Here is a 14,847-nt window from a genome sequence, read left to right as displayed (position 1 = left end):
ACTGTGCAGTGTGAAGTCGCTGTGCTGTGTGAGTCACTGTGCAGTGTGAAGTCGCTGTGCTGTGTGAGTCACTGTGCAGTGTGAAGTCGCTGTGCAGTGTGAAGTCGCTGTGCAGTGTGAAGTCGCTGTGCAGTGTGAAGTCGCTGTGTAGTGTGAAGTCACTGTGCTGTGTGAAGTCACTGGCTTTTGTTTTGATGTTAATTCACTGCTGACTCCCCCAGTGAAAGCCTTGACTTTTAGGACTTTTCTAGGGAAGGAAGGTTTTGTCAGCATCAGAAAATTGGAATTCTCTCTTCGCAGCCTAGAAATGAAGAATTTTCACAGCATTAGAGATAGAAAGAACCTTCGCTGCCCATCCAGCTTCTGCTAATGACAACATGATTCTGTAAACTGGTAGCAGGAAATGCTTTCCTTGCTGGGGATGTAGATCAATAGTAAGTCTGCTTGTCTAACATGTAAGAGGTCCTGGGTTAGGTCCTCAGCCCTGGGGGAAAAATTGGTGCTGAAGGGTTGGGGAAATGGCTTTTTGGGTAAAATGCTTGCAGTGCAAGCTTGAGGATGTGAATTTGGATCACCAGCATCCAGCTAAAAGCTGGCAGGGGTGTGGAGTTAGATGGATGCTGAGAAGCTAGCCAATGAACTTCAGGGTCATTGAGAGATTCTCTTAAAGAATAATTGAGGAAGACATCTGCTGTTGATCTCTGGCCTAGCCCCAGGCATGCACAGACACCAGTACCAGTGCATAGATACATACACACCACACACACACACACACACACACACACACACACACACACACAGTAAAAGTCTTTGTTAGCTGATATGGGTATCTACAGGAAACTTTATAGCAACAGTCAAAGTTAAAGGTACATTTCTTTTAAAGACAAGCAAGAAGTGGTTCCTGCTATCATAGATGCTATTCAAACTAGAAGTTCCGCCCTTCTGTAAGACCAGGAGAAGAAACAAAGTACAGAGATAGAAACACACACACACACACACACACACACACACAACCCTGAGAAGTCCCATTGTGTTATGATTACCAATATAGAATACTCATACTAGAAATAGCAAGTTCATAGGATACGAAGTGCTAAAGTCAGTTGCATTTCTCTACATTAATAAACAGAAAAAGGCGATTTAAAAATTACAGTAAGACTGTAAATATGGAGGTTACTAGAAACGTCTGCATGTATATTGTAGCAAAGAGAGATATTAGACTCTAGAGAAAACTTTGTTGAAAGTCAGAGTCGATCTAAGTGACTGAGGGAAGTACTGAGTTCATGCCTAGACCAAGAGAATACTAAAGACACAGCTCTTGGCTTTTCCTAGAGATTTGTAAATTTAATGAAATTCCAATGATAATTCCAACAGATTTTGGGGTAGGATTTGACTAAAGTAATTCTAAAAATTTTTATGAAAGACCAAAGAACCAAGAATAGCAAAGCAAGATGTGTAGACTTACTCTTCTAAGTCCAGATGTGGTGGTGGCGTACGCTTTTAGTGCCAGCATTTGGGAATTGGAGGCAGATGGATCTCTTTTTGACTTGGAGGCGAGTTTGGTCTGCTTAGCAAGTTTCATGCCACCATGGCTACATAGTGAGACCCTATCTCAGAATAAGGAAAATTGAAGTTAGAGGATGGGCATAATGGTCGATGGCTGTAATCCTCATCCACGTGGGACTGAGGCGGGAGAATTATTAAATTACAGGCCATCCTGGGTAACATAATGAGACCCTGTTTAAGAAAAAGGTTGATATTATTAATAGCCTAGCAATTCAACTCCTTGCAGAGAAATCCCGTGTAAATTCATGAAGTAGAATACAAGTCTGGATAATATTTTTACTTCTGAAGATTCCAAACTAAGAACTACCAAAATCTCTATTAAGCATGTTTAAGTAAATTTTGCAGCGTTCAGCCAGCGAGAGTCTGTGAGTAAAAGTACTGAGCCAGCTCTGCGATTCTGCCCTCTTCTCCTTTTGCCTGTTGTGTATCAAACCAATGGTCTTATGAAAACCAGGCAATCACTGTACCACTGAGCTACATCCCCATCCCCAACTCTTAGTGTTTCAAAACAGGCTGGACTCAAACTCAACTCCCAAGTGTTAGGAGTATAGATTTTATTATCTAAACATTTTTTTTTAAAGCTCCAGGCTAAGTACCAGGCGTGTTTTCTGTAGAGTTACTCCCACCCCTTTTAATAGTCACTTCGTTCTCCTGTTGCTGCTGCCACTCCTACAGTGATTTTATCCGGGGGAGGGAAGAAGGGTGCCTCCACCCTGGTGTGGAATGTCATTCTTCTGCCCTTGGCCTTTCCCTGTGTGTGCTTTCCTCCGGCCTTCCTGTCAGGACCCTTTAGGCTGCTAAGCTCGCTTCACGCTTCACTTCCTTCTTTCCACCTCCTCCTTTGCCTTGGGAGTGTTTCAGAGTCTTTGTCTCCTAATGGCTTGTGGAAGAAGAGGTAGTGATTTTCTTATCTCCTTGCTGATTGAGGCAATGGGTGGAAGTGTGGTTTTGAGGGTAAAGATACAGGAAAATTCAAATGATAAAAGAGGCTGTGGGCGAGTGGAAGTACCTGGCTCCGCCTTCTTCTAAGAGTCTGACCTTGAGTTGGGTGTTCACTTCTGTTTTGGACAGCAAATTAGCTATTGAGAGTTTACTGAGGTACTGGTGAGCAAAATCCAGATAGGAACCTCTCCACCTCAGGCTGGCTTTTAAATTATTCTTCAGGTCCTAGAGAACTGAACTTCGTTCTTCCTTTCTCCCAGCTTCCTGTTTTACTTGCTTTCTTGCCTCCCCACGAATCAGGTAAAGAAAGCCCCTGTCAGCTGAGTATAGATGTCCTAAAAATTCAGAACATCACGGAACCCGGGAGCAGAACAGAACTGACACTATTCTTTCTTTTCTTTTTTTCTTTATGTAAATGACACTATTCTAAGGGTGATAGCTTACATTTACTACTCATGTATTTCTCAGGGTAGCCTGAGCAGATTATTGCCCAGTTCTTACAGATGAGAGTTGTTACAGACAGGCTGATAAGAACTCCATCTGGACCAGAAATCCAACCCAGGCAGCGTGGGTGGAGTCCATGTTCTTAACTGCTGGGGTGCACTTGTTTGCCCTTCGTGGCACCGTAGGCCGGTGGTCTCAAGTAAGCCCTTGTTCTTGCTTCCTTCCGTCATGGAGTTTTCCACTGTAGCAAATCAATCTTCTTCCTCTACAGAGTGCCTTCTTTGCCCTCTGGCTCATTCAGGCATTTTCTAGAACATCCTGTAGACATGTCTGTCAAGGCAACTACAAGTGGTCACTCTACTATTCTACCTCGTTTTTAAGCACAATGGCTGGCTTTTGATGTGGCATATTGTGGCTTTGGACGCTCTCACCGCTTCCCCTCCATCCTCAGTATAATCTGAGCAGGAAAGAGAGGCGTAGTGACTAAGAGTTCAGGCAGCCTTTGGCTCTGTGACCCTGGGTATTTTCTTAATCTCTTCCAACTTCAGGTTTTTTATCTGCGTATTGAAGGTATAAATAGGCCGATACCTAATAGAAGCTAGAGATGTAAGCATTAAATTAATTTATATCTGCAAAATATACATACTAATATGCTTGTGCTGTGTAAATCTTAGCTAGCCTTAATCTTTCGCATAAGGAAATTAACACGCAATCTCAATTTTGTAAAAGTATATTAAGCACATACAAAACAGGATTGGAATAATTCAATAAAAATGTTTTCAGGATTATAAGTTACTATTTGAATTTTTCCTGCATTTGCCCCCTTTCTTGTTTTGGGCATAATCAGCACATGTGCTTTCTCTTTTATTAAAGTTCTTTTTTTTGTTTTGTTTTGTTTTTCGAGACAGGGTTTCTCTGTGGCTTTAGAGCCTGCCTTGGAACTTGCTCTTGTAGACCAGGATGGTCTCGAACTCACAGAGATCCGCCTGCCTCTGCCTCCCGAGTGCTGGGATTAAAGGTGTGCACCACCACTGCCCAGCTTAAAGTTCATTTTCATTATTTTTAATTACGTGTAGGTGTGTGTGTCTGCTTGTGGGTATGTGCAATGTTCAAGGAGGCTAGAGACGGGGCTCCTGTAGAGCTGGAGTTATAGATGGCTGTGAACTGCTTGGCATGGGTGCTGGGAACTGAACTCAGGTGCCCTCCCTGGAAGAGCCGCAAGTGCTCCAACCACTCGGCCATGCATCGCTCCGGCCCTGAAGCTGTTGTCTTAAATGTTTGAAAATGTTAGGCTATGAGTAGATCGTCTAATAAAGCATTTTCCAGAAGGCTTCCAGTAAGAGGAAGGACAGCCTCACCTAATAGTGCACCAGGGAGGATGTTTGCCGTGGGAGCAAAATGCTTGTCTGGGAACTGAACAATCGTTAGCGCTTTAGCCCAGCTGTAGGGGCTGTTCAGAATAACTGGAAAATTTGAGTATTATGCAAATACAGAATTTGACGAGCACAGTCTTACTCTGGGTCTCTGTAGAGGCAGTACTAAGCTAGAGCCCAGCGTGTGGGGTTCCCTCTTCAAATCTCAGTCCCACAAATGGACAATAGAACCACAGACATCTCTAACAACGGGCATTTATTTTGGCAGTGTGGCAGCTGGGTGGTCTAACATCAAGGTAGTCAATATTCAGTGTCGGGGAGACTACCTGCTTCCTGGACTAGACTGGTGTCTTCTGTTCTGGTGGGTGATGTAAAGGGGCTGGGCCCTTCACTTTCCCTTTTCTAAGGCTCTAAATCCTGTTCATGGGAGCTCCAAATTCATAGCCAAGTCCCTTTCTAATAGTTGGGTGTCAGGATCTCACTGTGTGAACGGTGTCCATCACAACCATTCTTTCCACTCTTGTGTGATAGCTGGAATAGTGGTCAGGGTCTCTGTTCTATGTCTGGTTCTGAGACTTTTCCAGCGTCTGCCAGGGTTGGAGACTAAAGTGGTACGGGTAGATTTCATGTCTGTGCTCCCTCCTTTCAAGGCAGTCTCACAGACCTGTGTTAAGCCAGTGCTGGGACCAAGGTGTACACTAGCCCACTGCCACACTGGCGTTTGCATATTTACCATCCTGCTTTGCAGCACCGTAGCCAATCATCCTCACAATTCTCTCTCGTGATTCGTCGTGGATGTGCCTACCTAATGGGCTCCTAGGTAACACTTATGCCGAAGGAAAGATTCAGTCCCTTTGAGATCAAGAAATGAGCAAGAATGACTGGACATCTATCTGGGCTTCTTTATTTTTTAAATGTATTAAAAAGGCATGATGACACACACCTTTAATCCTAGCATTTGGAAGACAGAGGCAGGTGAATCTCTGAGGCCAGCCAGGGCTACATGGAGAGACAAACAAAAAAACAAACGAAAAGAAGAAAAGAAAAAACTTGCAAAAAAAAAGCAAGAAGCAAAATTAATCATACCTAAACTCTATATATCTCAGTGAACTTCTCTACAGTTGGAATAGTCATTCTGAAGCTGTGGAGTGTCATGGTGGCTTTTAAAATTCACTATCAAATATATTCCGTTCACTTATCTACCACCCAAAATGCATAAATAAATGAAGAAGTCCGAAGCAGTTAGCTTGTTATCCTTTCCTGTGACTGTGAGAATAAACTTCAAAACACACATTTGAAATTATGTCTACTTCTGCATAACATAACACCCCCAAACTTAATGGATTATAAAATAAGTCAGGAATTTCAGAGTCACTTACTTGGCCGGATCTGTGGCTCTGGGCTGTCCGGAAGCACAGCTCAGAGAATCTCGGTAGCTATTGGCAAGAAGCCTGAGGCTTCCTCAAGGGAGCCTTCCCAGGGAGCTGGTCAAGGATCTTCACCTCTCTACTGGCATTAGGGAGTAGGAGGTGGAAACCGCAGTGACTTCAGTCTTTACCTCCGAGAGCAGCACACTGTCACTGCTGCTTTATTCTACTGGCTGAGGTAGAAGCTATTCCCCTGCTTCCAACCCTAGAGTGCTGGGCTTACAGGCTTGTTCATCACAGCACTGGTGTGTGGTGCTGGGAATTGAACGCAGGGCTTAGTGCATGCCAGCGCTCTACCTCTACTTTATTCTGCTAGGAGTAACTAAATCAGCTTGCCCTCAAGGAAAGGGGGTGGAGACTTTACCTCTTGGAGGTAGCAATAGCAAAGAACTTAGTTCTCTAACCTCTGTGGTAAATCATTTACTTCCTTCTACCTGCAGACAACCTCTCCTGAAAGCATCAGCTTGAACCCAGAAGATTGGCTAGGAATCTGGTCCAGATGAGCTTTTTCAAGACAGCCATTTCCTAAGTGTAACTCTTCCTAGCTGTAGGCAAGAGAGGAAGCACAGGATACTTGTAGGCTTATGCTAAACAACAGGAAAAGAAAGAATCATTGGGGGCTGGAGAGATGGCTCAGTGGTTAAGAGCATTGCCTGCTCTTCCAAAGGTCCTGAGTTCAATTCCCAGCAACCACATGGTGGCTCACAACAATCTGTAAAGAGGTCTGGCGCCCTCTTCTGGCCTTCAGGCATACAGACAGAATATTGTATACTAAATAAATAAATAAATATTAAAAAAAAAAAAGAAAGAATCATTGGTTAGAGTTTCCTGAAATGGACCTGGACCCGGGTTGGCAGTTCCTTAACTAAAACTCAAGTCCTGGGAATTATGTTCATGTCTCGGCATTGCCTTCCCAGTTGGTCGGCCCTTTCCACGAAAGGCAGTCCTTTTCTGCGTCTAGTTTTCTCAGCCTGAGGAAGCTTGTGAGTAGGAAATCCTTCATTTAATGTTGATTTTTTTTAAAAGTTCTACAGTTTAGTAATTAATTTTGTTTGTTGCCCTTTGAGTCATACTGCATTGTATTAGACCGAAGTCACCCCATGAGCTGTACAGAGTCAGCTCTTCTCTGTCGTTGCTCCTGGGACAGCTGGAGACCAGTGACTGCCTAGGCTGAGATTTGACAGTTGCTCCCTTTACATTTGGCCTTCTTGACTATGCTTTAGATTGCACTTTTGCCTGTAAGCCACTTGTAAGTTTATCACGGTGTGCCATCTAGCTAAGAATTTTCAAAAGCAGCAAGCTCTGGCTTGATCTTGTTTGGCTGTGTTTTATTTAACTTCTCTCTGTTCTCTTATATTTTACTGCAGCCATTAGCCCCTTCAAACCCCTTCAATCACCTTAGCTATACCACCTAATTCTTGAGGGATACTTTCTACTTTCCCTGTTATTAAGGTTTTTTTTCTGCTACTACCTAATAAGGATCTTTTCTCTTTAGTTTCTAGTGAATTTTTTTTTGTTTTTTGTTTTTAAAGAAAGCCTTTTTGTTTAAAAAAAAAAACAAAAATCAAAAAACTATGTGGGGTGTGTGTGTGTGTATATGTGATGCCATTGTGTGTATGTGTGTGAATGTGTACATGCATGTGCTACAGTGTGTGTGGAGGTCAAAGAATAAGCTTGGATGTGTTTTCACCTCTCATGGGACAGGGTCTCTTATTGTTTGCCTATGTGTGGGCAGGCTAGCTGACCTTCCAGAATCTTCCATAGATTCTATGTCTCGGTTTCCCATCTCCCACAGCAGTCCTGGAGTGCAGGCGTCCTTATTGTTGCACTTGACTTTTTGGCTTTTTTGAGTCAGGGTTTCTCTATAGCTTTGGAGCCTGTCCTGGAACTCACTTGGTAGACCAGGCTGGTCACAGAGATCTGACCATCTCTACCTGCCTACTGATTGCTGGGATTAAAGGTGTGCACCACCACTGCTGGGCTACTGTACCTGGCTTTGCATGGTTCTGAGGAGGATCCACACTCGGGCCCTCACACACTTTACCTACCAAGATGTCTCTTTCCAAAGGTCCTGAGTTCAATTCCCAGCAACCACATGGTGGTTCACAACCACCTGTAATGAGATCTGGTGCCCTGCTTAATAAATAAATAAATCTTTTAAAAAAAAGCCGGGCCGGGCGTTGGTGGCGCATGCCTTTAATCCCAGCACTCGGGAGGCAGAGGCAGGCGGATCTCTGTGAGTTCGAGACCAGCCTGGTCTACAGAGCTAGTTCCAGGACAGGCTCCAAAACCACACCTTCCCACTTTTTTTTTTTTTTTATAAGCCTTTGCCTGCACTTCTGTTTGTGGTTTGAATGTTGGTTTCCTCTCAAAATCCTTCTACTGCTTAATCCCACGGCAGTATTAGTAACACATGAAGCCTTTGGGAGGCCATGAAGTTGTGACTAAAACTAATGCTTTAGGGTGGAACTGAGGAATTTATTTGCTTGGTCTACCAAGTGAAGAGCCAGAAGCACTCTCCATGAGGACCCGCCCCTCACCAGACACCGAGTCTTAGGGAGGCCTGAACCTGGGCTTTGTAGGGCTGACCGTAAGCAGTGAGTTCATGTAGGACCAGCTGAAGGCACTTGTTCTGTCAGTGCAAATTGACTGAGAGAGCTCCCCGAAGTCTCCTGCTCTGTCCAGCATCCTCCACGTTCTTGGGGCTTTTTACTCATCCCCTCGAAGTCATTCACACAGCCCAATTTCAAAGTTACTCTCAAATTTTGGGTTTTATTATAGCATCTCTCCTGATCTGGGCACCAAAATCTGTGTTACCTATCTATTGATAAAGAACTTCAAGCTGGGCAGTGGTGGCGCACACCTTTAATCCCAGCATTTGGGAGGCAGAGGCAAATGGTTCTCTGAGTTTGAGGCCAACCTGGACTGTGAGTTCCAAGACTGGACTACATGGAGAAGCCCTGTCTCAAAAACAACAACAAAAAGAACAACGCCTCCTTTAGTTTTCTATTGCTGTGCTTAGACACTCTGATTCAAGCAATCCAGGGGAGAAACGGTTTCTCTTAGTTAACAGTTCCAGAAAGAATAGAGAGCATCATGGCAAGGTAGGCATGGCAGCAGGATGTCACATGGTAGTGGCAGTCCCAAAGGAAAGAGAGAACAGGAAGTGAGACCAGGGCATAAAATCTCAGTGCTAGTCTGGTGTGGTGGTACATGCCTTTAATTCTACGCAGATCTCTGCAAGTTCCACGTCATCCAGGGTTACATAGTGAGCACCTGCGTCAGACAGACAGGCCGACAATCTCAGAGCCTACTCCCAGAGACACACTTTCTTCAGCAAAGCTCCTCTTCTGAAGTGTTACTGGATAGGGATCAGTGTTCAAGCATATGAGCTGTGAGGGACGGCTCACACTCACACCTAACAAATTACCCCAACTAGTGCCTTAAATCAAAAAACATTTGTCTTAGTTTCTGTGAGTTAAGAATTCTGTCGGAGTTTACCTGATGGTTCTGGACCAAAGGCCATCGTCACAAAAGTGAAATACAGGTGTTTGACTGGGCCTGCGGTAGTTCAAAGGCTTGAACTGACTTGGGCGTCTGCAACTGTGTTCGCTCATCTGACTGACAAAAAACCTCTGTTCTGCACAGCTGCTGGCTGTGGCAGCAGCTTCTTACTTCGTGGGCTCCTCAGAGGATTGTTCCGTGGGGGGCAGCTGTGATAGGGCAGTGAGCTTTCTGTCCCTGTGACTGATCCCAGAGAGAGAAAAGAAGGGAGAGATATACATAGAGAGACAGATACACACACACTCACACACACACACACACACACACACACACACACACACATACACACACAGAGAGACAGACAGACAGACAGACAGACAGACAGAGGACATTACAAAATCCTGAAACCTGCCCAGAAATGTAGCATGATGTCCATTGTCATCTGTCCATCAGAAATGGGAAACAGAGTTCCTTCTTCCATGAAGCAAAGGTCTAAAGAAGTTTATGAATTGGTTTCAAAATCACCCCAGAGATTATACCATCTTCCTACGTAAAAACCCTTCTGTGGCCCCCGGTAATGCACAGAACAAAATGTTTTGAAGCACAATCTCATTCTGTAGCTCAAAATGGCCTACAGCTCACAATCCTCCTGCCTTATCCTCCCTGGAATTGCAGACATGCACCACCACGCCCAGCTCAAAACATGAATTCTTCGCTCCAGTTCCCAGCCTTACATGGCCAGCTCCTGGCCATCCATCATGGGGCACCGGTCCATGCTTGCCTCTTTGCTCGCTGCTTTAACCACTTTGGCCTTACTTCATTCCTTGACAGGACAGGCTCATCCCCAAAGCCTTTCACCACTCAGTTTCTGTTCTTTGAAATACATTATCCCTTGGGGCTGCCAGCCTGCTCCTGCTGCTATCAATCTGTTCTCAGGCTGAAGTACCGCTTCCTCAGAGAAGAAAGAGCAGCCAATCTCAGGTGGCGTCTTGGGTACAATATCATATTGCTATATTTTGCATAGTACATTAAAATTATTTATTTATTTATAGGATTACTGTATTTCTCCATTTGGTAGCACAGACCTTTTCTTTATCATTCATGGATGTTTTCTCATTGCTTAGAATTTTACTTCACCCAGTAAATATATTTTGTGATTGAATTGTTATTCTACTCTGCTGCAAACATTGGAGGTAGGACTTATGTCTCAGTCACTCGTGAATCCTGTCTTAGTCACTATTTCATTGCAGTGAGGTACACCATGACCAAGGTAACTCTTCTAACGGAAAACATTTAACTTACCTGCTTACAGGGTCAGAGCATCAGTCCATCATCATTGAGGCAGGAAGCAGACTGGCCTGGCTCTGAAGCAGTAGCTGAGAGCTTTACCTCATGACCCATAGGCAGCAGGCAGAAAGAGAAAGATGCTGGGCCTCGCACGGACTTTTGAAGCCTCAAAACTCACCTCCTTACTTCGTCCCCAATAAGGCCGCACTTTCTAATCCTTTGAAACGGTTTATCAACTGGGGCTAAGCCTGCAAATATATGAGCCTATGGGGGAGGGGGGCGTTCTCATTCAAACCACCACCCGTTCTAAAGACTTGGCATCTACTAGATATTAAACATTTGTTGGAAAATAATATTGTGGATGAAAATGTTTAGTGGCAGGGCTCTGGAGAGATAATGTGGCGGATAAAGAGCCTGCACCACCAGCATAAGGGCTTGGGCTTGGATCCCAGGACCTAGTTAAAACCTGAATGTAGTGATGCACATCCAGCCTGGTGCTGAGGAAGAAGATGGAGATGGTAGTCCAAGCAAGATCAGTTTCTTTCCAATGGCTAGCAAACTCCATGAGGAGACTGTTCGGTGCCCATCTTCCTCTTGAAGTAATTAGTGCTGCCAGGAGGAGATGTGTCACATGTCATGAAAAGTTCTAACTTCTTAAAACATTTTAATTGCCATATTCTGAAAATCTCTGAAAGATTTGAAGAATACCTATCTAACTGAAATATATCTCTATATATCTAGGAAACCTAACTAACATACATGACTAGAAGCTTCACTATTATAGATAATTATCTATTAACCTGTAGTTCTTAATTATACATTACATTTTTTTAATATTTATTTATTTATCATGTATACAATATTCTGTCTGTGTGTATGTCTGCAGGCCAGAAGAGGACACCAGACCTCATTACAGATGGTTGTGAGCTACCATGTGGTTGCCAGGAATTGAACTCAGGACCTTTGGAAGAGCAGGCAGTGCTCTTAACCACTGAGCCATCTCTCCAGCCCTATACATTACATTTTTAAATGAGCTGCACAAACACAATTCCATAAACAAGAGCAGAAATATATATACATTTAAGATCAATTTATATACCCAAAAGTGGTATTACTGGGTCTTTGTTTCCTAATTTTCTGAGAAATCGCCACACTGACATCCAAAGGGATTGTACCAACTTGCACTCCAACCAGCAATGCAGAGGTGTTCCCTTTTCCCCACAACCTCTCCAGCATAAGTTGTCATTAGTGTTTTTGATCTTGGCCATTCTTACAGGTGTAAGATGGAATCTCGGAGTTGTAAAACCTTCCCTTTTTAAAGTATCATCGCATGATTCTGGGGACTGAGCCAAGGGCCTCCATATGCTAGGCAAATCCTCTGCTGCTCAGCTACACCTACAATGAGCGGGTACCATTTTGTATACCCAGCTACTTTGTGAGCAGTGGAATGGATGTGGTGAGAGGTGACACTCTTACTGGGTGAAACCGAGGAGGAAACTTCTGTGAGTGTTGTGACCTGTGATTTGTTCCCTCTTCTCATGGCTCTAAGATTTGTTTAATGGTCTGGAGAGCATCTGGAACTTTATGTCCCAGATAACCGCGTCAGGTGAACTCACAATTAAAGAAGCATTGTCCTGAGAAATGACGCATGATGCTTTTCTGACTGGCCCCTGGGTTACAATATCTAAAGCTATTGATTTAGTATTTTGGCTTAGTCTGATATGCTGGGTTTAATTTTCTTGACCCTTGTGATATGTTTTTTAAATATTGAGATAAAAATTTTAAAAGTTGCTTCTTTTTTATTTCTAGATTACCACACTTATTAACCATAAAGATAATATCAAAAAGTCTGATAAAACTCTGCAAGCAATTCAGCGTGTGGGACAAGCTGTCAACTTGGCAGTTGGAAGATTTGTTAAAGTAGGGGAAGCCATAGCTAATGAAAACTGGGATTTGAAAGAAGAAATTAATATTGCCTGCATTGAGGCTAAACAAGCAGGTATGTGAATGTTTATCTACTTTTTGTTTGTTCATTTGCTGTTTTTTTGAGAAAAGGTCTCACCATGTAACCCTTGCTGACCTGGAACTTTCTATGTAGACCCAACTGGCTTTGAATTTATAGAAGTCTACCTGCCTCTGCCTCCCCAGTGCTGGGATTAAATCCATGTGCTACCACACTGTCTCAGTTAGGGTTTCCTATTGCTGTGAAGACACACTGTGACCACAGCAACTCTTTATAAAGGAAACATTCAACTGGGATGGTGGCTTATAGTTTCTGATGTTCAGTCCATTGACATCATGGTGGGGAGCATGGCGGCATGCAGGCATATATATATTGCTGCAGGGATACCCGAGAGTTCTACATCCAGGCAATAGGAAGCTGACTGAAACACTGGCAGTATGATGAGCATAGGAATCCTCAGGGTCAGTTCCCACAGTGGCACACTTCCTCCAACAAGGCCATATCCACTCCGACAAAGCCACAGCTCCTAATAGTGCCACTTTGTATGAGATTATAGGGGCCAGTTACATTCAAACTAGCACACACACCCTGCTCATTTCCTTCTTGAGGCAGGTCTTACTGCATAGCCCAAGCTACCCTCAAACACAGCGGGAGTCCTCCTGCCCTGGTCTCCCAAGTGCTAGTGTGCATTGCCATACTCAACTGCGAATTCTTACTTCAGAGTCTATTTATACCAATTTCATTGTTCTGGATATTATGCCAGATATTTTATCTATTTATTTTGAGGCAGTCTCACTATGTTCCTGGTTGTTCTGGAACTCACTGTATAAATCAGTTTGTCCTTTATGTTGAAGTGACCCTCCTGCCTCTGGATCCCAAGTGCTAGGATTACAGCCATGTGTGCTACTACACCCAGAAAAATTTAAGAATTTGTTTGTTTTCTATTGTGCTAGGCCTCAGACCCTGGCCTGTTCTTATGCTAATCAAGCTATCCCCAAGCTACATCCCCGACAAAACACTTTAGTTTTGTATTAATTTAATATGGTCCAGAATATTAATGTCTTGAGTTGGCTTTTTAGGAATGTTGGCCCTTTCTTGATTCCAACCCTAAGCCTGAAACATAGGAGAGGATAGTGGCGTGCCAGGCTGACCACTAACCACTGAGGTAGGCATAGGCAGAAGAGAGGTTGAGACAGGGTTAAGAAAGGACGAAGGGAGATTTCATATGAAGCATTTACAGTCAAAACAACCTAACACAGACAGTGTGATGGGGTTACAGAGAGCAGGGAGGATACACAGCACACTTGGTGCTATGGCTGACCAGGCAGAACGAGGATGCTAGAGGAACAGACTCTTGAGCTTCTAACCATTTGCTGGTTTAGGGATCAGCTTTATGTGGGAAGCAGAGGAGAAGGCCTTACCCTATTTGTAGTTTATATGTTTTCCATTATAAAAATGGATTTGAATTGGGTCATAATAAAAGACATGGTAAATTAATCTATTAAAATAAGAAGAAAAAACATAACAGAATCTCTGGCAAGAACGATTATTTAAGCATGAAATTTATCTTTATACTTCCTGGAAAGCAAGACAAAACTGTGAGAAACAGAGGGTTATATAATCCTCATTGTTTGCTGAGAGGAAACAAAGCAGTCTGTAAGAGGAGAGTCCTATTTTCCTGGCACTGCATCTCTCCGTGGGCACTTACACAGCACGTGACAGTACAGCAGACAATGCAAAGAGAGCAAGAGGGGCAGGGGCAGAGCAAGAGGGGCAGGGGCGACCCTTTCAGGGAGAGCTGCACGAGGCCCTGCGCAGCCTTGGCTTTGCCACCCTGTTCTCAGTCTGAGCTGACAGCCCCAGCTGAGGACCCGGCAAGTCCCTCAGGTGGCCCGGGCCACACATACCATCTCTTTTAAGCTGACAGAAGTACCCCTTCATCCCCTGAGAAACCCTCCCCCAACTGTGAGCTTCTTGCAGTTATAAAATAAGGAATCTTCGCCCTCGAGACAGGATGAAGACTGAAGGCTTTCTGGCTCCATCAGCCCTTAATGGTCATCTTCTCCTGGTCAGGTTGTGTACACTCGATGCAGGAGTCTGAAGCAGTGATTAAAACTTAGAGCTTCAGGGTTGATTGTGGGATGCCCCTCTGGATGCTGTGAATATGCTTTATTACCATTGGTTAATAAAGAAGCTGTTTCGGCCAATGGCTTAGCAGAGTAAAGCCAGGTAGGAACTCCGAACAGAGATATAGAGAGAGTAGGTGGAGTCCGCTGTTTATATGTGTAGCAGTATTGTCACATGCAGGAACTCCGGACAGAGATATAGAGAGTAGGTGGAG

At 43.9% G+C, this 14,847-nt stretch overlaps 1 protein-coding gene across 1 annotated transcript in view; it reads left to right on the top strand.

Moving 5' to 3' along the window:
- Ctnnal1 (catenin alpha like 1) overlaps nucleotides 1–14,847 on the top strand; it is a 48,544-nt gene that overhangs the window by 3,274 nt on the left and 30,423 nt on the right. Inside the window, exon 2 of the mRNA XM_005362204.3 lies at nucleotides 12,353–12,542. Within this exon, the coding sequence (XP_005362261.1) occupies nucleotides 12,353–12,542 (190 nt within the window). The remainder of the gene's footprint in view (nucleotides 1–12,352; nucleotides 12,543–14,847) is intronic.

The sequence above is a fragment of the Microtus ochrogaster genome, linkage group LG5 (assembly GCF_000317375.1).
Source record: "Microtus ochrogaster isolate Prairie Vole_2 linkage group LG5, MicOch1.0, whole genome shotgun sequence".
In the NCBI taxonomy this organism is placed as follows: Eukaryota; Metazoa; Chordata; class Mammalia; order Rodentia; family Cricetidae; genus Microtus; species Microtus ochrogaster.
This window is presented reverse-complemented; position numbering and strand designations above follow the sequence as displayed.